The sequence below is a fragment of the Gouania willdenowi genome, chromosome 3 (genome assembly GCF_900634775.1).
Source record: "Gouania willdenowi chromosome 3, fGouWil2.1, whole genome shotgun sequence".
Taxonomy (NCBI): domain Eukaryota; kingdom Metazoa; phylum Chordata; class Actinopteri; order Blenniiformes; family Gobiesocidae; genus Gouania; species Gouania willdenowi.
The window spans coordinates 18,442,037-18,466,854 of record NC_041046.1 but is presented as its reverse complement, the minus strand read 5'-3'; the positions used below and the strand labels follow the sequence as shown (position 1 = coordinate 18,466,854).

At 37.9% G+C, this 24,818-nt stretch overlaps 1 protein-coding gene across 3 annotated transcripts in view; it reads left to right on the top strand.

The window, feature by feature from the left end:
- Window positions 1-24,594, top strand: part of unc13c (unc-13 homolog C (C. elegans)) — a 168,036-nt gene extending 143,442 nt beyond the window's left edge. For all 3 annotated transcript variants that reach the window (XM_028475051.1, XM_028475060.1, XM_028475041.1), the window contains 9 exons: window positions 2,560-2,648; window positions 3,006-3,143; window positions 4,866-4,989; window positions 5,825-5,884; window positions 9,058-9,138; window positions 12,706-12,853; window positions 18,404-18,496; window positions 21,733-21,892; window positions 22,849-24,594. In XM_028475051.1, coding sequence (XP_028330852.1) covers window positions 2,560-2,648; window positions 3,006-3,143; window positions 4,866-4,989; window positions 5,825-5,884; window positions 9,058-9,138; window positions 12,706-12,853; window positions 18,404-18,496; window positions 21,733-21,892; window positions 22,849-23,134 — 1,179 coding nt within the window. In that variant the 3' untranslated portion in view covers window positions 23,135-24,594. The remainder of the gene's footprint in view (window positions 1-2,559; window positions 2,649-3,005; window positions 3,144-4,865; window positions 4,990-5,824; window positions 5,885-9,057; window positions 9,139-12,705; window positions 12,854-18,403; window positions 18,497-21,732; window positions 21,893-22,848) is intronic.
- The last annotated feature ends 224 nt before the right edge of the window (window positions 24,595-24,818 follow it).

Sequence of the window (24,818 nt, the reverse complement as noted above, 5' to 3'; positions counted from 1 at the left end):
TAACCATTAGGCCACCACCATGTTGCAGAATGGGCAGGATTACCATTTGACAAAGGGTTTTTTCTTTGTTTTGTTTTGTTTTTTTAAATGTCACAATTTCCACAACAGGCAAGCTGCAGATTAACGCCAAATCTAAAGCTTCCTTTGAGCTGTGTAAGAAATGATTAAAGATCAGGCCTACAGCAATTCCCTTTTTTTTCTTTTACTATCACAAAGGTGTTATCTGTCACGCGAACGGTAAAAAAAAGAAGTCATATCACAACCGGAGGCAGTGTTCTGCTTGACACACAAATCTTCTTCCACTGAGGTGTGACCATGTGTCCATGCAAACCTGCACAAACAAATGTATTTTGTATTTTGCAAAAACACAACTAAATCTAGGGCCATGTCTATAAATGGTTTCTTGTACACATCCGCTTCCCAGCTGAGCCATTGTCCATTAGAATGTGTAAGATGAGCAGCTCCATGGCTAAGCTTATCGGTCTAATGTGAAGATCTGTCATGCATGTGGCGCAGTGCCTCGCCTCACACATTCATCTCAGCGTGCAGCCTCGACAACATGTGTGCTCCACACCCCCATCCCAAACATCAATATTTGGACATTTGTATATGGCACATGTAATTTATAAGCACCGTAAGATAAACAGATGCACTCACACATACAGTCATCGACACAGAAATTCACTCTGGCGTGAAACACAATATCCTCTGTCCACCCATGCATTGAGTCAGAATTTGTCTAAAACACAAATATGAACACGCACATATTTATCATAAGCGCATGCAGGAATATGGCAGTTATGGCTGAGTCTGATGACTCAATAATTGTTATTCAAGCACATTGGCCCTCATTTATCAACAGTTCTTATGTTCAGATCGGAGCTTACGACGTGCGTTCAACCATATTCACGCAAGCTTCGGTATTTTGTTGCACTGTTGTGTTGGGAGTGTACTGTGAAGTGCAGCTCGTACACTGGCCATGACCGCTCGCTCGATCTCCGCCGCCAGGAGAGAACCAGCCATACATATCACCCAGGCAGACATCGGTGAAGAGGTGGGTGGGAGCGACTGTGTGTGTCTCTGCTTGTGTATTGGTTGAGGTTACAAGGGGCGGGGTCATTTAGCATATGTGTGAAACATTTAGGTTCAACATTTAGATTTAGATTTAATATTTAGATTTGGATTTAACATTTAGATTTGGATTTAACATTTAGATTTAATGCTTTTTTTTTACCTATATATATATATATATATATATACAGTATATGGTTAAATGTTGTGTTAAATGTTGGAAAATGTGCTGAATATGAGAAAAGTCAGATAAATAATCAAAATGTGTTTTTTTTTACACTTGGCACCCCATATGTACGCTGCGGTGCAGAGTCGCTGTGCGCGGAGCTCCATGGATGTCGCTCCAAACACACCGCTCCAGGGAGCTCCTGTGTCTTTCTCTGCATGTTTTGACCATCAAATTCTCGTGTTGCGTTGATGCCAGGCCAGAATCAGATGATCAGCTGCGCAATTTCCGCAGGGATGGAACAATGTTCACATCTTGAGTGTGCATGACACAGTGCTGCTCAGGAGCTCAGACCTGCTGGATGATGTTTTCCATGGACTGATTAGAGCAAAGTTGCAGGACCTGACGGAGCAGCCACATTAAATAAGAAGAGGGGGGGGGGGGGAAATTACATCACGTTTTAAAGTTTATTAAACAGCATTTTATTTGTTTCATTTGTTTTCTCCATTATCGAATGTTTGTACAGCAGACAGAGAAGTCCAACTGCCTCCAATTGAACTTCAAAAAATTAAATTTTGTGCTTCTGTGCACTCACCTCTACACATTGAACGTGCAAAATGTTAATTTAAATAGGGCGGTGTCAACCACATCTATATGTGCAGCTATTAGTTCTGCAACGTTAGTGAATTCCCCACAGCAGGTGAGCAAACAGCACCACCAGTGGATTTAGGGACGCACCTGGTTTACTAGCCTTCATTTCAGATCTTATAGTGAATCTGCCCCAGAGTGTGCACACAGATTTGCACTTATTTTCATGCAAGGTTGATACATGAGGGCCAATGTTTCTAAATTAATCAGGTTTCTAATTATTATACTAAAACTGAGCACTCACATGTCTCTGAACATCTGATGGAAAGTAGAACAATTCCACACATGTACACACCAGGCTTAATGTCAGTCAGCTCCTCAAAGTTAGATTTTTTACAGCATTTCTTCCCCTTGTGTAACTAGTAGTAGTGCAGCAAAATTACGTTCTTTTTGAGAGACTGCTTGCTGCTTTGTGCTTTCACTGTGTCTCATGACCGTTTGAGCAGTCATCACTGCAACACTCAGAGGTGAGCTGTCCATTGGTATTCAGAGCACTGCTCTGCACAGATGGCGGGCACAATGAGCGGGAAGGCCACCAGTGAGGCAGGTTACCTCCTCTGCCCGTTATTCCCCCCGCATCACTCCCGCCTCCAGCCGAGGAATCCTCAGGAGATTCAGTGTCCTCGCACAGAGTGTGTGTCATGGTGTAGTAACTGTCTGTCTGTCACCAACAGCTGGATGCAGAGGCCAGTGATCTTCTAAAGGAGCTGCAGAATAAACTCAACACAGTGCTTGATGAGCTCAGCGGGGTGTTCGGATCGAGGTGAGCTTCAATGGGCGTACTGTGTGTACATATGTGTGTCAGTCTGAATCTATCCAGGATTGATTCAAGGGCATATTGTTTCCACTTGAACTTTCATCTGTCAAATACATTTTAAAAAGGGGCTGGTTAGATTTTGATAAACACACACACACAAGGCACAATTTGTTTGATGCCCTGCTGTGTGTCATGCTTTGTAAGTCATTACACATATCAGTAAGAAGAAGAGCAGTGTCGGCTTCTTTCCCCTCCCTGATAAATAATTAAAAAGAAACAGCAGGTGAAAGTCAGCAAGTTGCTGACCTTGACTTTTCTACTGTGGAGTGCACATTTAAAGTATTGTTGTTGTCTGTCACACAGCTTCAAACCTGTGATCCAGGACTGTGTGAAGCAGATGAACCAGGAACTGGTCCAGATGAAAGGTCCAGTCAAAGGAAGCAACGCCGCCATGGATGCAGAAACTGTCCTCAGGCCTCTTATGGACCTTCTAGATAAGAAGTAAGAAGATAGCGGGCGCTTTGAACTTTGCTCAGAAATAGTTATCTCTTTAGTTAAAAAGAAAAACTACAACAAGAAATAGAAAACAGAGGAAAAAAAATATCTTCTTAGCAAAATAATAATTATGCGTTTTTTTTAACATAACAATCCAACAAGATCAAAAATAATATTAACTGAAGCACAGCTATGGCAGATTAGTCATTTGAAACTCAGGGTCGATGATTGACCGTGAAAAAAATCAAATTATTTCCCACTTATAGTCATTATCTTATAATTTAATGTTAGGTAATGTGTGATGCTGCCCTTTAAATTCCCTATCTAGTTTATGTTAAAGTGAAGATCCAACAGGAGCAGTGCCTCAAAGGGAGACTGAAAGTATCAGTGGTATTATTTCAGGATTAGAATGAATTCCTGTGACATTCTTTAACAGCATTCTTTAAAGAGCAAATATACCTCAGCTGAGCTTTTGGAAATCATTCCTAACCAGTTGTCAAAGCAACATTGAGGCCAATGGGGTATTACAGGGAATCCTCTTAATAATATGGAAATACCAAATCCATCTTCCAGCCTCTGAGAGCACGCTCTCACAAAAGGCCGAGAATAAAGCTCAAAGCGGCTGCATTTATTGCATGAATCCCAGGTGTTTTTTCTTATTGTATTACTGGTACAGTCCCCGTCTGAAGTATGCATTCATGTGGGTTTAAGTAGAGTTGTCAATTATGGCCAAATGAGAATGTGTTTGAAGGTTAGATGTACAAAGACGTGTACATACTCTGTAGTGTTATAAAGGGGTATATATACGGGTTCAAAGTAAAATAGCGTGTGCAATTTCCCTGGTTTAATTCTATGGGACATGCACATGATAAATTGATAAATAAAGTTTGCACCAATGCTGCGGTTTAGGTAGAATCTGATAAGACACATACATTTGTACAAATAAAACTATTTATCATTTAACATTTCCTACATGTGTGGGTCACACTTCCAGAGGAAACATGGTGGGTGTGTGTGTGTCTCGCTACTCCTCTGTGGGCTCACATACATCACGCGCTTCAGCCGCACACATGCACGCACTCAGTGACTCACATCAGGTTGAAATGCGTGATACTTGAGAGCTTTGCTAGTGTATCAGCGTGAGAGCGGCTGCTCAGACACCCCTCTCCCCTTTCCGGTTTAACCCTCCGTCCGGTGTAACCTGCGTTGATTTCAAAATAAAATGAAAATAAACATTTTGAAACATAATCACCAAAATAAGGAACAGTCAAAAAATATGTTTCCTCATAGGAGAATTCAACAGGAGCTCAAAACTTGTGAAAGAGCTTTCAACTATCTTCCTCTCTCTCACACATGTCTGCTTGGCTGTGTGCACGCACGACTGGTACGTTCTCACGTAGCTACTCAAGCTGTTCAGCGATTGGCTCTGGCCGCACACGTGTTCTCGTGGCTCTGCTTTGTTTGCGGTAGACAATTTTATGAAATTATTCATTGCCTGTAGCATTACAATACAAACAAATGTGACGTGGCATAGCTTTGAACCAAGCTGCAGCTATGTAGCAAGTATGAGCTCTGTCTGTTCCTGAACACCAGAGATATTTTAGGCACACACAGACAGACAAACAGAGATTCCTTGCTTTCATAGATAGATGAGAGCATCATACATGTTCTGTTTGAGACTTGTGCATTAAGCGTTGACCTGACTGACTCTTCTTTACTCCTTTACAGTCTGATGTTATTTGCCAAGATCTGTGAGAAGACGGTGCTGAAGCGAGTTCTTAAAGAACTGTGGAAAATAGTGCTGAACACCATCGAGAGAACAATTGTTCTGCCTCCACTTAGTGACCAGAGCGTAAGTTGGGATCACTAATTAGTGATCCTCACACTAACTGCTTCTACACCGTTTGTCCCATTTTGACAAATAAAGTATCAAATTCAGAAAGTTCCAGAGATGTATGCATGTACTTTTATAATTTGTAACTTTTAAATTTTTTGACTTATTACATTTTTTCTTTCCCATTCATTTCTATTGGAAATGTCAGCTTTTTCAACTTTTAAGCACTTCATCCCCAGCCATTTTGACCATTTAACCTTTAATATGTTCAGCTACTACCTTCAACCCATTTCAACCTTTTTCTGCCTTATTGCTAATGTTCAGCTATTGCTAGGTTAATGCCGATGCTAGGCTAATGCTAATGCTAGGTTATTACTAATGCTAGGTTATTGCTAATGCTAGGCAAATGCTAAAGCAAGGTTAATGCTAACTAAATCAAATGCTATGCTAATGCTAATGTTAAAGCTAATGCTAGGCAAATGCTAACGCAAGGTTAATGCTAGCTAAATCAAATGCTATGCTAATGCTAATGTTAAAGCTAATGCTAGTTAATGCTAATGGTAGCTAATCCTAGGCTAATGCAGCGGACGCAATGCTGCATCCTCACTTGCATTTTCTTGCAAATATTCTAGTTTGCCTTTTTTTTCGCTCTCTTTTTCAAACTAACGCTTACTTGGTTTGCTTTTCTGTTTTTTTCTTAATGTCATTAGAACTAAACTTTGTATTTCTAACCCTGTTGAAGTTTTTTTTGACGTTTTCTTCCTTTTTGCTGTCATTTGAGTTGAGATGTTAGTTCAGCAGTAAATTCAGTCTCTACGTTCTTTACTAATCCGTTATCTGTAATTGCCCACAGCAAGGAGCTCAGATGATCTTCAGTGCTGCCAAGGATTTAGGACAGCTTTCCAAGCTGAAGGTAATTTTTCAGTTGGTCAATGACAGATTGTATTTGCAGACTAATGTAGTTGATTTGCAGCACTCATCATAGAACTCTGTGAAGGTATTTCCAGCTCTATATCCCCTATAGCTACATATACAGTATGCTTGCCATTTTCGGCGAATGCTAAAACAAACTCATTAAAAAGCTGTAGAAGATGTACAGTTTGGGCCCAACTTTAAATATCCAAAGCCCACTTTCATACACTAGATAGCTTCTGCTTGCATTGCACTCATATGAGAAAAAAAAGACATAGTTAAAAGGACTTTCTGGTAAAGTCCTAACATGAAATAAACAGCTAACAATGCCACAGATGTTTGTTATTGGCAATCAACAAACACAAATTGAAGTGACAGAGAAGAGAAAAAAAAAGCGTACAGAAGATTTTTGGCTCTTATTTTACATCCCGGTGTGATGCAACATAACAAGGCAGGTGTCTAATTGCTGATGTCAGTAGGGAATGTTTAATCCCCTGAGCTTTGTGTAGAAATGCATCGGAATGAATCACGAGCAACCCTGAGGTTTCACTAACAAATACAGCTTGACAGCACCTCTGAGGGCTGTTTTAGTTGTACGTCACACAAGGATGCCTAAAACTAATTCATGTTCCTCATGTGTTCCACTGGCAATTCATTGCTAGGCTTGTTTGTCTGGTGAGTGAGAGTTTGTCAGATGTCCTATGAGGCAACATCTGGGTGCTGATCAGTTCACAGATGGATTTTCTGTCTTCATCCCAGAGCAACAAAGTGTTTTATCATCCTTGTGTTTCTGTGATTATGCAGAATAATCTCAGTTCATCCACTTACAGTATATTTTATGGTCCTCTGCATCTCTTTTGGTGTGAGGTCGATTTATTGTGTTTATTGTCAGGTTTTTTTTTTTTTATTTGTGTGGGTAGGTGGTTTTGTAAGCTGGTATTAGCCTTTGAATTGTCTTTGTCATAATTTTTCAGCTCTTTTCTTATATTTCAGGGACATGTTTGTGCACTATAAATAATTACATTTATACTATTTTCCTTTTTCCTTCTTTGACCTCTGACCACCTTGTGATGGCAATGATTTGTTTGAAACAAAGAAGTGTATTTTGGGCTTATATGTTTATTTTCTTTGGAGAGTGGTCTTTGAGCGTGTTAATTTTAGTTTAAAAAAAAAATATATTCTATGCGCATGAATCAGTTTTGCTATAGACGTCTCGCAAAATGTGTTGCAAAACTCAAGCAGCGCAGATTCACACGAGAAAAGTAGTTTGTGCATCTGTAGCGGTAGATTGGAAAGGTTGTAACCGGAGAGTTGTGGTTGTAAACCATCATTTGCGCAAGTAATTAAAAAAACATGTGAATAAATGTTAGACTGATATTTGCACATAAAATTACAGCTGCAAATTTGTAGTCTATCATTTTTTTCTCATCATTTGTGACATTAAATTTATTTCAACGTGTAGATTTTTTATACACAAGCTCAAATCACATTCTACAAGCTCTCACATTTTGCAACATATCTACCTTCATACCAGCCTTCCAGCAGAGCTTTTCCACCTCAATGCTAGCAATGTAGCAGCTAGCACGGACAGCGGTCCTCCGGACGCTACACTAGACAGAGTGGCCAGTCCACACTGGACAAGATGACAGGGTTCAGAGCCAAAATGAATAAATCCATGAGTGACAAATGAACAAAGGATTTGGGCGGGTCTACTACTACTAGAAGTGATTACTTGATGTTATTACAATACTATATTTTGTGATGAATTAATGTTATTTTTGATGTGCTAATTTACAGCACTGTGATTGATGGGTCTGTTTTATTTATTTTATATTATCTGAAGGAGAGAAGAAGGAACAAATTTGGTGTTTAATAATTGTATTGATCAGTGAAGTGTTCTTACTATTTATGATGTGCTAACTTAAAGCACTGCATATAGATCTGATGTTTTATTTTATTTCTATTTTCTATTATTTGTAGATTGAATAAAGTACACATCAATATTTCCCCTGATGGTCTAAACTAAAGGTGTCAGCAGCCCTTTATAGTCTCACATACAGAGGAATGGAAATGGTTCAAGTCTGTTAAAAAATATAAATGACTTTATAAAGCCACTTTGTTATATATCAATGCTTTGATATGCCACAATAATGTAATTTAAATAAAAATAGCTCAAGTTGAGGGTGTTTCGCAGCAATTTTTAGGTAAGATTAAAAAAGCACAGTTAATTCATCACACAATGTTTTTAATTTATTGACAGCACTAATATTTTTACATGTTTTTGTGTTTTGTGTGACATTTTAAAAATGACAAATTACTCAGCCGTTACTACTTACAGCTGTTAAGTGATGCTGTTAAAAAGACAATTCAGAGGAGCCTAACTTTACTCTCCATCAACTTTTTCTTCTCGCATAAAGCAAGAAAACACCTTTGTCTATACGTTAAATAATAATAATAATAATAATAATAATAATAATAATAGTAAAAAACAACGTTTATTTGGTGCCCTGTGTGTGCTGCTCTCGGCTGCCTAAATAGCACCCCTTAATTAGTGAGGTAGTGAGGGAAGGTAATCGGGGGGGATGTGATTCACAGAGAGTAATATCAACACATGCTCTGCATTTACTTAAGAGGTAACCAATCGGTTGCCTAAATAGAGTGTCAAAGAGTAAGAACATAAACATGAAAATCAAACACAAAGCAGTTCACCAAACCCATGTTCTGACAGTATGAAGTTTACACAAGGTGCCAAACACAAGACACGTACAGCTGTTACCTACAGCATTACTTAAATTTAAAGAAAATTAAGCCCCCTTTTTTAAATTAAATACTTAAATATTTGCTCTTCAAGAGAAATACATTGGAAAAGGAGTTTTGACTGTAGTTTCTCTGTGCAATAAATCCACACATCAGCAAAGCTCTGAATACACCTGACAAAAACCTCTTTCGTGATTGAATGAGATGCTCCTGTGATGCACTAAAATAAAAATAAAAACTCTAATTTATCATCTGGCTGACACTAAAGGAAATATAGCTGAACTTGTTTGGTCGGCATGCTATAAAGAGTCTGACTTACTTATAGTATGTGGGTAAATTCCCTCATAACTCAAGATTTAATGTATCTTTGGAAGATTTTATGCTTGCAATGTTTGACTTTCTCTCCTATCACCACAGGAGCATGCTTTTCGAGAGGAAGCCAGAAGTTTGACACCACGCCAGTGTGCAGCAATGGACCTAGTGCTTCCCACTATCAAGGTGAAAAATGTGTTGTTATTTATGGTGATCAGAGTTGCAGGACATGTGAATAAAATAAAGGAGCACTTAGCAAATCAAAGATACATCTACTGTTCATGTAAAGCATAGAAATTGTTGACAGAAGACATTAATTTGGAAACACTTAAGGTTTATTGTTCAAAAAATGTTAGTAAATTGTTCAATAGTCATTAAGGGTGACTTAATGTGCACTCATATAATCATCCTCTGAAATAATCTACTCATAGATCTACAAAGAGATGAGAAAAATCTGATAATGCAACAATAACCCAACAAAATTTGTGATTTGAATTATGGTATGATAGCAATGTATCAAAAGCCCTTGAATTTTAGAGTTTTCTGCATTTAAATAAACTTTTTCAATTATTACCCAAATTCAATATGCTTAAAAAATATCCTAAAATAACAGCTCCCAGTGAAGAGATCTACAGCACGTCCCTGCACTTTAACTGTCTTTATTTATGTTCCCACAACATTTTCCAAACCAAGTCCCAGCTCTGAGCAATGAAAGCTGCCACCAGGGAAAACTGCTCCGTGAATTGCAGAGATAACGAATTGATTTCACAGCATATTTAAATCAATCTGGAATTCTTCTCATCAGTATTCTAAATACGAACAGTCAATTAGCAGAGTTAAGATAAGGAAAGTCGGCCCACCAGAGAAAAAGCTGACAGGCAGGTGGTTACCTTGTCTGTATTGTGTGCATCACGGTTTCTCAAATGGGGGTACGCGATGGCGGTATAGAGGGTACTTGAGAGAGAGAGAGAGAGAGAGAGAGAAAGAGAGAGAAAAAATTAATAAATTAAAGCATTAAAATTATGGGTTTTAATAATGTTTATTTTTAGTTGAAAAATACAATTTTACTAGATATTACGAGCAACTCACAAAATGACAACAAATACACACAAAATAGAAGAAAAATATACTGAATAATAAAAGGAACAGACAAACTGACAAACAAAATGACACCAAAAACAGAAAAATAAAATAAAAATATGTGCTATTCTCAGCAACACACAAAACTGCAACAAAGACACGATAAATGAGACAAAAATACACAAGATCACTACAAAATACACAAAAATAACAGAGAAACAACCAAACGACACCAAAAACACACACACTGAGAGTGAATAATTTAAATAATACCAACAAGACACAAAAACACACAAAATGAGAGAACAATATACTGAATAAAAAGAACAGATAAACAACAACAAAATACACAAATTTACACTAAAAACACAAAACTATGATCGAAATGATCTTGATTAGAACATGAACTGAGTCTTGGTCCCACATCAGGAGGGAGATGACCAGAAATGATAAAATCTATAGAAACCAATCTTTTCAGGAAGCACTAAACACTGTTTTGTTCCCAGTATTTTAAAATTACTCCTTCATTCCATCATTATGATCTATAGTTGTTTTTCCTCAGAGTTCTGAGCAAAATGTTCTAGTTGGATATAAGTGGGTACTTGGATTCAAAAGAGAAAGGCGGTAGGACCTCTGGTCTATATTATCCAAATGGACACAAATTGGACAAATGCTTTGAAACTGAAGGAAAAATGCAACAGATTTTGATGACTTAAAATGACTCCATCCATGAAACCATCAATCCCTCATATTCATCTTCTTAGCCCCATTTTTCCATGAGGAACATGGAGAAAGCTTACTAATGTAAACTGTGAACATGCACATCTCGCACAGAACGACTCTTTGGCAATTAGCTGTAGCTACGATTTATTGCAGAGTCACAAAACATGTTTCCAAATGCCATAGATTAATATGGTAACGTTAGGGATTTGTACAAGCAGGAGCATTTGAGTGTTTGTCTGGATTGAAAGGTAAAATCAGCCTGTGAATGCATTTAAAGATTATTCCAGTAGAAATATTTCATCCAGACTGAACTCTGAACCCATGAACACTAATGGCTAGGATAATGTGCAAGTACAGTGACCCGTTAAAGTCATGTGACAAAGAAGTCCATTTAACAAATTTCCAGTAGTGCTTGATGTGCCCTTGTCTTTGAACTGTAACCCATGAGTAATGGTGGGGAAAAAACTGCTTTAGTTTCCCTACTACATTGTGAATGGATATTCTGGATGAAACTTATTATTAACACACAAGCATGTACCGGTACTTATTTTTATTCATTTATCAATGACGTCAGTTGTTTATCAATAAAAAACCTCTGGACAGGAAATAATTGGACAACTAATGTGTTAATACATTTTTGAGCTTGCGGTGGTGAGGCGCTGGAGGTTGTCATTTTAGTCAGATATCTGCTTTTCCTTTGTCACTGTTGACTAATGTCTGTCCAGCAGCCATGATTCACTCTTTAGATGATATACAGACCATGGGCGGCACATGTCTGTCATTCTCAATGACTCATGAGTCCTTGATGATGCAGAAATACATGTCTTTAGTTGTGTAGAGGCCTCACCAAGTGCTGACCTGACACAAGTCACAAAGCATTTGGCAGTAGTGACTTCACTGAGGTGGGATTCAGGAAAGATGGCTTAGCTAAGATATCACCTGGCAGCCATGAGTAATGCACCCACCCATTATTCTGTCTCATTTAGTTTTCCATCAAATTATTAGATCCATTATGACTGGCATGCTGCTGACTTTAGGAGTGGTGGAATCCATCTACATTACTATAGTGACTAAAAACAAGACCAAGATAGCAAAAAAACTTAATGTCTTAATGCAGTGGTTCCCATGTACCCCTTTTGCATTTTTGTCAAATCATTTGTACCCCCTCTTCATATCATAAGTACCCTCTCCATTATCTGCTTTTTCATTTGTGGACCTGCGGGCTCTCCTTTACCCCTAACTGTGTCTCCAACATTGGTTCCCTAAGACTTAATCAACAAATTTAAAACAATGAATGTAATTTAAATTGGATTTGAAAAAAAAAAATAAATAAATAAATAAATATATATATATATATATATATATATATATATATATTTGAATACCAATGCAACTTTTGTGATTAACCCTATATGTCACCTTGCGTTTTTAATATAAGGTGACTTTGAGAGGTTACAAAAAACACCCGAGAAATACAATTTACTATTATTATTACTGTAGTAGTAAGTTAATATGGTCTTTTATATGTAAAAAGTAGCTAATTATTGTCTCCAATTGTCTCTACAGTTTAAAATAATCCTGCTTCAATAAATTACAACAAAATATCATATTTTATTGAACATTAGTACTTAGTTTGTGGTGAATTCGTCAAAAAGCAAAAAAACAAAATAGCCTAAAGTAATACCCCCTGCAATGTGCCTGTTTGGGAACCACTTTCTTAATGAAATACCTCCTGTTTATGAGACAACTTTTTAAAATGTGTTAAAGTTGTTGATTTTACATCTATCTGGTTTACTGTCTATTCTATTGCTTGGTAAATGCGCATTGTCTCTCTAATCCTGGGGCAAATTCCCCAACTGTAAGTTGTTGTTTGTTATATATATATACATTAAAAATAAATGTCCCTCCACTCCAGGCTGTAATTGAGCTGTTGTTTCTCTTTTCTTACAGCAATATTTCCATGCTGGAGGTAATGGACTGAAGAAAACTTTCCTCGAAAAAAGCCCCGATATGAAGTCTCTCAAATACGCTCTCAGCCTTTACACTCAACCTACAGATGCCTTGATCAAGAAATATATATGCACCCAAACCTCTCAAGGTAAGGAGCAGCTTGCTCACGTTAACGTTACATGAACTTACAACTACTCACTCTATGTTCAAACTAATGAATTGAAAAGCTGCTCTCTAAGTGCAATAGATGCGTTTAAAAAAAAATGGTAAAACATGGACAGATGTTTAATCCAATATTGCAACACTTTAATGGAATTCCAAATACATGAGTTTGTAAATATTGTGGCTCATTTAGCAAGATTAAATCATGTTTCATGAGATGAACTCACACTTACAGAGATATCCTGAGGTGATAAATAAAATTAGGTGCCATTCAATTTGTCAAAAACATCCATCAGGAGCATGTAAGCGGTTCAGTTGCCAACGCCCAATATTCTTAAGAGGTTTATGGCGTCATATTCTGAGGTTTTAGTTGCCCCAACTGAATCACCAATCATGAATACTCCGTTAAAATGAACAAATTATTAAAATACAAACTATCCCCCCACTTTGTTACAAACCAGGGCTCGAAAGGTTTGTGACAAATGAGGAGACGAAACAGTTTGACCGAAGCACCAGTAGTTTAATTTACCAACAAACCAATTTCACATATAAACAGGCTAGACCAGGGAAGACACAGCGCTCAGGTGTGCTCAGTTATTCTGAGTGGCTCCTAAACTCCACCCACTGATCACAAAAACACAGATAGAGGAGATAAATCAAAGAAGAGGTGCTTTACATGATCAAAAAGTGCAACAGAAAACATTCAACAGCTTAAAAATCAGTGAGAACATTAAAATCAGCAGCAAAAACAAACATTAAATCAAACTCAACATTTGCAGGGGCTCACAATCTTCCCGGTGCTTATATTGCATGATTGCTGTCATTCTTAATGTTAAACAGTTGAAAAAACAAAAAATTCTTACAAAATCCTTAAATTTTCCTCAAATTACGATTCCCTTAATTAAATAGTAATTGGTTGCAAAATCTAGGGAATTTAAAGTGAAGATCGTGTTGGGACTGATATCCAACACTTGTTGCTTGGATATTGTCGGTTTCTTATAAATTTAGTATTTTATGTATACATAGAAGTGCAAACTAGGGCACAGTACTATTGAAATTACTTATTTTCCTGAATAAAATCTATGGCCCACTTGAGATAAACTGCTCCGTATTTGACCCCTGAAGTAAAATGAGTTTGACATCCCTGTCTTAAACAAACAAAAAATAAGACAGAAATTTATAAATGCCAAAATTCTGTGACATTTTGAAGCCAGAAATTGGATTTATATACAGTACACTGTAAATGTCTCTAGACTGTTTTGCATATTTTCCGTAGACACAGTATCTCTGATTAGTTTAGTTCCATTTGTGTTGGAAACATTGGATAATTGTTTTGCTATGCTTAGTGCACAAGAATATTTGTCTTTTTCAGTAAATGAGCAGATAATAAGTCCAAGCTGTTAGTCCCCCTGCACCTCAAAGGCCTGAGGCATTATTGTCACTGCTGCGTCTTTCCAATTTCACACATTATAAACATATAAACACAGTCATGACTAATATATTGTAGTGTAGCTGTGCCTGCATTGCTTTCAGTGTACGTTTCCATGTGTCTCAGTGAGGACGTTTCTTCATGTGATTACAAAAGGCAGAAATAGCTCCAGGTGTCCTGAGACTGTAGGGTCCTATGCTATGAATATAGATATTTACAGTATATCCTGGATTAATCTCCATTAGCGGGCTTCAACTAACTAAACTTTTCCTGTCAGAGAGAAGCAGTCCTGCGACAGTCGATTACAACAATTTAAGCCCAGTGTTTTCAGCCTCGGTACATGCACGTTCACATAAAAGGGGTGGAAATTGCAGCGTCTGACCAATCAATGGAGAACCTGGCAAAGCGAGCGTCTTTACAATGTACGGACAGCTTATGATCTTAAACAAATATAATGAATTTAAATCCATGATGACAGCGAAGAGCAACAGGGTTAGTGCAGCACACCAGGAGGCGGAGCTTTTATACTCGCTCAGATCTGATCCACTTCATAACCTGGTCCCGACCAGGTTAGGTGTTGCTTAAGTTTAAAATTATGAATAATTAAAATCCATAATTCAGACCAAAAACAACACTGTTGTTACAGAAAAGGCAGGAATGAAAGAACCCATGCAGGCAGGAAGCTGCTGACACTGTTAATGCGTAAAAGCGTGAGATTATCTATGTTATTAATCCATTGGATGATAAACGGACAGCGCTCAGTATCACTTCATTACAGCACACACGTTTTTCTATTCAAGTAGACCTATTTATCACACACACTGGAATGAGAGCACATTGTTTCACAGTCTGTAGTATGTTCCTGCTGATGCTGACAGCCTCACTATAGCGTATGAATTAATTAATTAATGACTTCACTCATCCGCGCATACGAAGACACAGGCTTCATCAGCTAACTATAGATCAGTCCATCAGATATAAATCTATATCTTTCCTAAATTATGTCATTGGTAAATGAAAGGATTGCATCGATGTCTAAATATTCTCTCTCTCTTCTGTCAGCTGTCAGATCCACACAGTGACGTGTGGTCAGGAGGCGGGACTTTAGCACTGCCTCAGATTCTGAGCAAAACCTACTCCCGGCCAGGCTAGTTGTTCAGCCTAAGTTACCATGGTGATTTACCTCCATAAGACGTTAGCAAGCTTTGTAGTCCAGCACGCACTGGACGCATTTGCCGTACGAAACGTGCCGCATATGTTGTAGAATTAAAAAATTTCTCTAATCGCTTCATATGCGCGTTTGAAGCAAAGCACCGCCCGCCAGCAACACATCCAACTCGGTGAGTTTCACTGCCTGCTGAAGCGAGAAGCTGCGCTCCTTTTTCTCCTCTCATAAACATAAACCACCAGTGAAAAAAGCCGGTGTGATTAGCGGCTAATGCTATCCTAGCTCAGTGCTACAGAGAGAACTTTTACCTGTTACTCCCACCTCCTTGCTGATTCTCCTCCACGCCAAATCCTTCTGAGTCCTGTCCCGGTTAAATGCCCTGTCATACGGCTCCAGGTGGTCACACACAGCTTCTACTCCATGGTTGAAAGGGTGAACAGACCATTGTCCGTATTGACGGCCTGACATCATTGTCAACAAAGACTCTGATTGGTTGTCATGTGAAACGATTGCAGGAGTTCAATACTTTCAGCTCTTGCGAACGTGCGGATGTGCGGATATGCGTAAAATCGGGAGCGCACTCGCACGGCTAACGCACATGACGTGCGGAACGAACCTCACTGGAAAGATTTCGCATCTGGGACGCATCTATCCATTGACTGTATGTAATCTGGACGTATGGACATTTTGTGATGCATCCAGTGTGAACGCAGCATTAGAAAACGACCTGCCCTTTGTTATAAGATCCTGGTTGGTGCAGATCTGACAGCTGAGTTTATAAAGAAGATTATTAATTACAAATGCAATCCTTTCATTTACTGATGACATCCTTTAGGAAAGATATAGATTTATATCTAATGAACTGATTTACAGTCAGCTGATGAAGCCTGTGTGCACGGACGGCTGAAGTCATTAATTAATGAATGAATTAATTCATACACTGGGGCTGACATTATCAGAGGAACGTGCACAATGTGCTCTCATCCCAGTGTGTGTGATAGAGGTCTACTTGAATAGAAACACGTGTGTGCTGTAATAAAGTGTTTAACACAGTTTTTTGTTTTTTTTAATATCAAGTCACTCACTATTATATTCTTGTGCCTGACTATTGATTACCACTTTGGTCAATGACTGAAATAAATGTATAGTGGCATTACGAGGGTTAATTTCCCTCAAGTCCAGCCTCTCTGAGTATCATCACTCTAAATCTTTACACTTGTTTCTTCATCACTGGCTGTAATGGGCTCTTTGGGCCTATGGTACAAAGCTAGATAATTATATCCTGGATTTATCTCCTTTAGCGGGCTTCTTCTAACCAAACATTCCCTGTCAGAGAGAAGCTGTCCTACGAAGGTCGATCACAACAGGCTCAGTTAAGCGTGTTGATTTCAGTCTGGTTAACCGGCACTCTCTAGTGACAGAGGTGAATATTACAGCGTCAGACCAATCACAATCACAGAGGACCTGAGAGCAACTTACGTCACAATTGAGGAATGACTCTTCAAAAATATGAAGAATTCAAATCCATAATTCAGACCAAAAACAACACTGTTGCTGCAGTAAAAGCAGCAAGTAATTAATGCATGAATTGTTGAGTGTTAATACTTAATTTAGTGAGATTATAAACGGAGAATAAATAGACACTGATCAGTTTCACTTTCTCTTTTAACTTGTCTGTGGCTCTTTGCATTACCCCAGAATACATGAATGAATGAATGAATGAATGAATGAATGAACGAACTATTTTATCGGTGTGAAAGTGCCCGATGCACGTAGGCTTTATCAGCTGACTTCTTTTATTTTATCAGTCCATCAGATGTAAATCTCTATGTTTCCTATACGATGTCATCGGTAAATGAAAGGATTGCATCGATGTCTAAATATCCTCTCTCACATCAGATCCACACAGTGACGTGTTCACACATCAACTTTTATTGGACAGCTCGCTTTCTAAGAGAACTGATTGGTCAGGAGACGGCACTTTAGCACTCGCTAAGATTCTAGCCAGAACAAAACCTGGTCCCGACCAGGTTAGTCATTCAGCCTAAGTTACCATGGTGATTTAATTCCATAAGACGTTAACCAGCTTCGCAGTCCAGCACACACTGATTAAATTTCGGAGGTTTGTGCGATAAGAGGTAATCTTGCTTCGTAGCATACCCCATTTGTGTTTGGCACATGTCGAGCTATTGACTCTTTGTGTTCCTTCATCCACCAATGGAGCTCTTGCTCTTGTCACTTATAAAGGAACTAAAAGTAGTGCTGAATACTTGTCTTGGACAATGGGAGACATAGCGTCTGCAGTTTTTTCTACCTGGAGTGACAAGTTAATCATACTGGGTGTCCATGCATTTGTTTCTCTTTTTCCTTCCTGTTTTTGTTCAGAGTGGGCGAACCACTGTTCCACTCTCTCTCTACTATATATTACTCTTGAGTTTTTTCAGTTCCAGCTGCGAGATGGAATGCTTTGTAAAGTCATTTTGAAGATTCCATCATGGAGAGCATTATTTACCTTGTGATTTGTTGTACATCATCCTTCTTTTTGAGCGGCCTTCAGGCAAGGCGAGATTATTTAGCTTTATTTTTTTTCTTTTAGGTTTTGTTGTTTTTGTTGAGCCTCCAGCTGAGGAAAACTCTTGTTTTGTTAACAGGCTGCCAAATAGTGGATATAAACTTTCTTCTTCTGTTGTTTTTCTTTGGGGGGGCTTCTCTTAGGTTTAGTGTTAAAGATTTGACACACAGCGAACACAAAAATGTCAGGTTTATAGATTGTTTTTTACGGTTGCTACATTTCAAATAAACTTAGCCTCACTCTCATTTTTCAACTGGGTTTCTTTTGCTCATTCATGTTTTCTTCTCTGCAGTTCTTGCTTTGCTTGCATTTCTACCTTTGCCTTGTTTTGTCCAACTCTCCTGTGGCTGTTTTGGTGTGTCTCCAGGTCAGTCATCCAATGGACCGGTGGGGGAGGTGTCGATGCAAGTGAATCTCATCTCTCACCCTGGCACCGGAGAGCACAAAGTCAGCGTGAAGGGTGAGCATTTTTCTCTGCTCAGACCTGCTCTCCCTCATTTCTATTCAAATGTATTCACACCTAGAAATGTTTTCAGACTCAATCTCAACTCCACTAATAAGGCTGATGCAGCCACAATTCTACTTCTACTGCTGGTAATCACAAACACCTTTGGGCTTTTATTTATTTGTGAATTACTCAAGATATTTCAAGTTTGTATATAGCAGATTGTAAGGTAATGTGCTGATGTATGACTTCTTTTATTTTTTTATTTTTTACGTGTTATTTGCAGAGGTGAAAGTAACGGATTACGAGTACTCGCGTTACTGTAATTGGGTTGCTTTTATGGGTACTTTCTAAATCAGTAATTTAACTTGTACTTAAAGGGATCCTCCACTGTTTTTACAAATGTGGACTAAAACCTTTGAAATGTCATTATTAGAAGATCTATGCCTATCAAAATGCATTATTTTTGCACCATATTTGTTTTATTAACTTTTAAAACTGGGACTAATTTACCTAGTGTGCCACCATTTTGAAATGACGTCATTGATGACGCAAATCACCCCTTTCAGCCTATTGAGTTCTATAGCAGGATCATTTAGCAGCTTTTCCGGTCAAAATCAGAGCAGCTCCGGTTGAATGTAAATACGGACAACCTGGATCAAACTGCTGCTCTGAGCTCTTGGTGTGACAGCATCACTGCCGCTCTGAGCAGCAGTCCGATCCTAGGCAACCGAAGTTGCTCTTCTCTTCTTCATGGCGTCTATGAAACAGCAGAGTTGGAACTGTCGCCCCCTGCGATCACAGAATTTTTCAGCTCACGGATTTTGTTTATCAAATATCTGTAAACAGAAGAGGTTTACATCATTTTTGAACTTTTACTGATTTTTAGAGCAACCCAAAGCGGCACAAGTTGTCATTTTGACTGAAAAAGCTGCTAAATGATCATGAATGCTTCATAGAACTGAATGGGCTAAAAGGGGCGATTCGTGTCATCAGTTGCATCATTTCAACATGGCGGCGCACAGGCTCTAAAACGGTAAAGTAGTCCCATTTTAAAAAGTTAATAAAATGAATATGGTGCAAAAATATTGCTTTTTTTTAGGCATAGAACTTCTAATAAGTTCATTTCAAAGCTTTTAGGCCACATTTGTATAAACAGTGGATATGTTTTAAAAGAAGTACAGTAATTCATTACATTTCTACACCGAACAGTAAATTATTGTTTTTTGTTTTAAAATGATCAAATGCATCACATCATAGCCAACCAATCAGATTAAACGTAATGCACAGCGCCAAAACAGCATTAAATGGAGGTTAGTTTTTTTCCATTTTAGAGTTCATAAATGTAGCTTAGAGCCTGGGAATTTTTGTTTTATTTAGAATTGAATTAATTAAAGGTTTGTCAAAAATTTACAAATCTTTTTAAAAAAAATAACACAATAATTTTATACAGATGCCTTTGTGGAAGTTCCATTTGTGCAAGATTTTGTCCCTTCCATTTTAAGTTTATACACGAGATGTTTTCAAGATTTATTGCCAAAAATATAGATGGGGGGTGAAAGCAACTCGTAACTTTTACTTTGAGTACTATTTAATTGAGCTACTTTTTACTTGTACTCGAGTACGATTTCAATCAAGTAACTGTACTTCTACTTGAGTAGGATATATCAGTACTCCTTAAACCTCTGGTTATTTCTATATTTCTACACAACAAACTTTAGTTGATTATTAAACATTTTATATTTTGATTGCGCTTTGAGAGGACTTTTGTTGCAATTTGTGCTGTATAAATCAAATTGAATTGAATTGAATTGAATTGAAATGAATTGAATTAGAGTGTTGCATTCATTGCAGCTCCATTGCTGTTTTTGGAGCCAAACGTGAGGATTTTAAGTCCTTGTTTGACCTGAAGCAACACATGTGCAACTCTCCGCTTACAGCTGCATTCAACATGAATACTTAATATGACATTAAAGGTTTGTGTCTTTTCTGCCAGAATACCCGTTAGAGGAGGTGAAAGTTTCTCACATCTGGGTATGGGTATGTGAGAAACTTTTAGCACCTCATGATTCTATTACGATTATCGAAACTGTGATTTTACAATGAATCGATGCATCGTGATGCACTTTTTCAAAGCTTTTTTTTGTTTCTCACCGTGACAACTGAGGAATTTTTCCTTTTGAAACCATAGCATTTGCATTCAGACACAGAAGACACATCGTATGTGTTAATAAACCATTATTTGTCCGAACCCTAGTTAAAATCAGCAAAATGTTGCAAATTCACTTTGAATAAAAAACTGGCATTTGATATGCGATTTTTCCTTTTGAACCTAAAATTAAAGACATCCTTTCTCAGTGATATCTACAGTATTCACCGCTGCTGAGTAAATGGCTGCAGCGTGCGCACAGCAGCTGGCTAAAGGACTGCATGATTGCTGGATGGGTTCCACTTGGAATCATATGCACAATTTCACCTGGAGAGACTTTTTTCTAACCTTGCCTGCAAGATGGATTCTCCTGGTGTTCACAAAGACCAAAATCCATCTTCTGCTGTTCCCGCCTTTGCCTTTCGAAACCGAACTGTAACGGTTAGAACCAATTATGAGGCAGTGTTGTGGTTTAGGACGGGATATCCAGGTGTGATGAAGGCAGAAGCGCCGAAGCATATCTGGTGCATGCGCAGTTGTGGGGAGAGGAACTAGCTGGTCTACCGCTATTAGCATAGCTCCGAATCAAAATAGAAAGATGTCGACACAGGAGGATGAACGGTTGGAAGCTGTTATAAGCTCAGTTTTAGGAGAATCCAGCATTTCCTTTTTGAAAGAGCAACAGCGAGAGGAACTTTGTGCATTTTTGGAGCTGTGTTGATGTTGTGGCCATAGCAGCGTCTCTGCCATGTGATTGGCTAAAACAAATCATGGTGGACAGGCGTTTCGCCCAATCAGCTTCAAGCATTCTGTTCATGTCCCTCCCTGGTTCCGAAAGGATTCGCCAGACACAGACCTAGATTGATGTGGAGAACTGGAGTTAGAGGGAGGGCTACAGATCAATCTGGTTTTTTCCAGGTTAACTTTTTTCATCTCTTAATAAAAAGTTAAAGGACATATTTTATTTCCACAGTTTTTGTATCATGGGTTTAAAAGAGATTGTGATGCAACGGGTTTGTTTAATACCTTTAAAAAAGTCTACAAATCCTGGAAATGCTTTTTAATTTAAATCACACTTCATCATGTCTTCTGTGTTTTTCAGTGATTGGAGTGAACAACCTTCTCTGGCAGACTAACGCTATGTTCCGGCCATTTGTTGAGGTCAACGCCATTGGTCCGCACTTGGCTGACAAGAAGCGCAAATTCAGCACCAAGACCAAGAACAACAATTGGTCCCCAAAGTACAACGAAACATTCCAATAGTTAGTATCTGGATTCTTTTCTCTTGTTTAACGTGGTGCATAAAAATGTCTACCTCATTATTGTTTGTTATTATACAATGTTCTTGATACGATTTGATTGACGATGCCGGGCAAAAAGGACCCAAAATAAAAAGAAAATACCCTGCTTCTATTAAACTAACTCTGGAAATACTCTCATAATTCTAGGCATGACTTTTCAACTCAGGTGAATATAAAGAAATAACATAAATAAATCACATTTTTCCTATTTAAAGTGCTAATTATAATGTTTTTGAACAAATAAAACCAAAAAACATTACATATTGCAGCTTTAAAACCAAAAATTGTCATGACATTCTCTAAAAAAATTAAAAAAATACTCCCATCTCTGCATGAACAAGTTTTTCAAAACGTCAAACTAGAACAGTCTACTCAGCCCAGATTTAAGATATGAGCAACTTCATTGTCAACAATATTAGCATGTCTACAAATTTTTGGTAGCAGACCTTTGGACATTAACTATGTCTTTATGGGACATATACCACTTGTACACTCTTTTTGAACGATATCTTGTCACACCACCTATTGTCCCACTCTTATTATACGCCATCAATTATTTTACTTCTGGAACTCAATAAAGATCATCCAATGTGGTGTCAGAATGCTTTACGTCAAAAAGATTATCTCATTTTGACATCAAATCAATGCTTTCACCATCTTCCTCTTATTAAATTTAATATCAACAGCCCCGTGATTAACATCTTTGCTGGCGATAAAAATAATTAAACTTCAAGAAATTATTTTTTATTACCTTAGGGTCTTTTTACTATCTTTATGATTCCTCATTCCAGTTCAGACAGACTGAAACAAGCTAACACTTCCCTTTCCTGGTCTGAAAACAGCTTTATATTTAGTTTTCTACCACTTTTATCAGAACTTGAACAGTAAACCTTCTCCTTTTCCTGTTTTTTTCTCAGCGTTCTGAGTAACGAACATGGTCCAGAGTCTTACGAACTACACATCTCAGTAAAGGACTACTGCTTTGCCCGTGAGGATCGCATCATCGGCATGACAGTCATCCAGCTTAAGGAGCTGACGGACACAGGAAGCTGCTCCGCCTGCTACCCGCTGATGAAGAGCATCTCCATGGACGAAACAGGTCTCACCATCATGAGGATACTTTCTCAAAGGACCAATGATGAGGTGGCCAAAGAGTTTGTCCGTCTCAAGACTGACACTCGTTCAGCGGAAGAAGTTTCATAGTGTGGAACATGCAGAAAAAAATGCAGTATGTCAAAAGTTGTGTTGTCTTAAATAGACGGGTCAAGTAAATAAAATAAAAAACTGAGGGAGAGGAAGCGCACGCATTAGCAACAGTTATTGGTTAAAGAGAGATGGCAAATGGCTAAGGAGCAGAACGTCCAAAGAATTGCAGAAGAGGCCCAAGTAAGACGAGGCAGCAAAAAAAGCATGAGAGGGGGAGAGAGAGGGTTGTGTTTGTTTGTTTGTTTGTTTGTTTGTTTGTTTGTTTTTGTGCATGTGCGTAAAACATCTGTTGGAATGTTCATTTTAAAACTACAGTATGTACAAGTGTTTACTTACCGTATGCTTACTATTCAGTATTATATTCGACAAGTTACGTTCATGGGACATGCTACCTTTTGTACAACATTTAGTCTTTTTGAAGAGAGATTTGTTCCAATAAAGTGCCAAACCAGTGGGGAAAAAAAGAAAATCTACGTATATGAGTAATGTGAACTTATAGTATGGTTGAAATTTGCTCGATTATTTTGTCTGATGTAAGTCGATTTTTGACCGTGTGGCATTTTGATTGTTGCAAATTCGTTCTTTTTGCACCTTGGTTATTTTTGGCTTCACATTCTTCCACACAGCACTGTGTCCTCTTCTTGGTCATGTCTCTCCCATGATTCCACAGTGACCACCGAGCAGGGTCCTGTTAACCTTGCCTTCAAACTGTTTGTACTTTAAGTCGACCTGAAACTAGACGGTGTTTTTTTTAAAATGGCAATGACTGCTATGTAAACCTACATAGGTGTTCGTAAATTTTTTAACCGTTGAAACAATGACAGCAGCCTGCAGTGCAAACAGTCTTAGCAGAAAAGGTGGAGATGTCTTCATTTATGTTTGGCTTTTCGACCTTTCTTCCTTTCTTTCTGGCCATTGGCTTCCAGCCTTCTCTGAGTGACCACTGTGAACATGAGCTTTGAACGGGAAGCTTTGCAACAGTTTACCATTAGTTTTGTATCATTTTCTGATTACTTAGTTATTGATAAACTGCCAAAGTTATATGAAATATTTGTACAAACGCAATCCATTACATGTATGAAAATATAGATGTACATGTTATCTATTACTTTTTTCAATGCTTAATATTTGATTGTTAATAGGGTGGTTTGAAGACTTTATTTTTCCTATTTCTTGTGAAGCTGTTAAAAATGAAAGTTGCACACATTACTTTACACATTGGTTATATCAAGCCTCTATCATTGGAATTATTTTTCTTCATAAAGGAAAGAGTCTAATATTTGGTAAATATGCAACATTCCTATGTATTGCACTGATGGCGAATTGTATGTCATGTAAATATATTTAGTGAGATATTGTACAAAAGTCTACTTTTCTTCTATGTGCATAAAGTATGTGCAAATGTGATAATATATCTGGGTCATTTTGAACAATTGTCCAGTAAGATTCCCTTTAAGTCGTAGAGACATATTCTTTTTTTTTTTTTTTTTAGTTTTTTAGTTTTCTACAGTGAAACTTTATTAAACCTTTTTATTTTTTAGTGCAGAAAACAAATTGTCATGGCCCTACTTCCTGTTTTAATTTGAAGAGGCAATTTCTAAAAGTAATTAAAACAGAAAAAAAAGAAAAATGGTTATACATTTTTTTTTTTAGATATTATGGGGTTAAGTTATATTGGCTT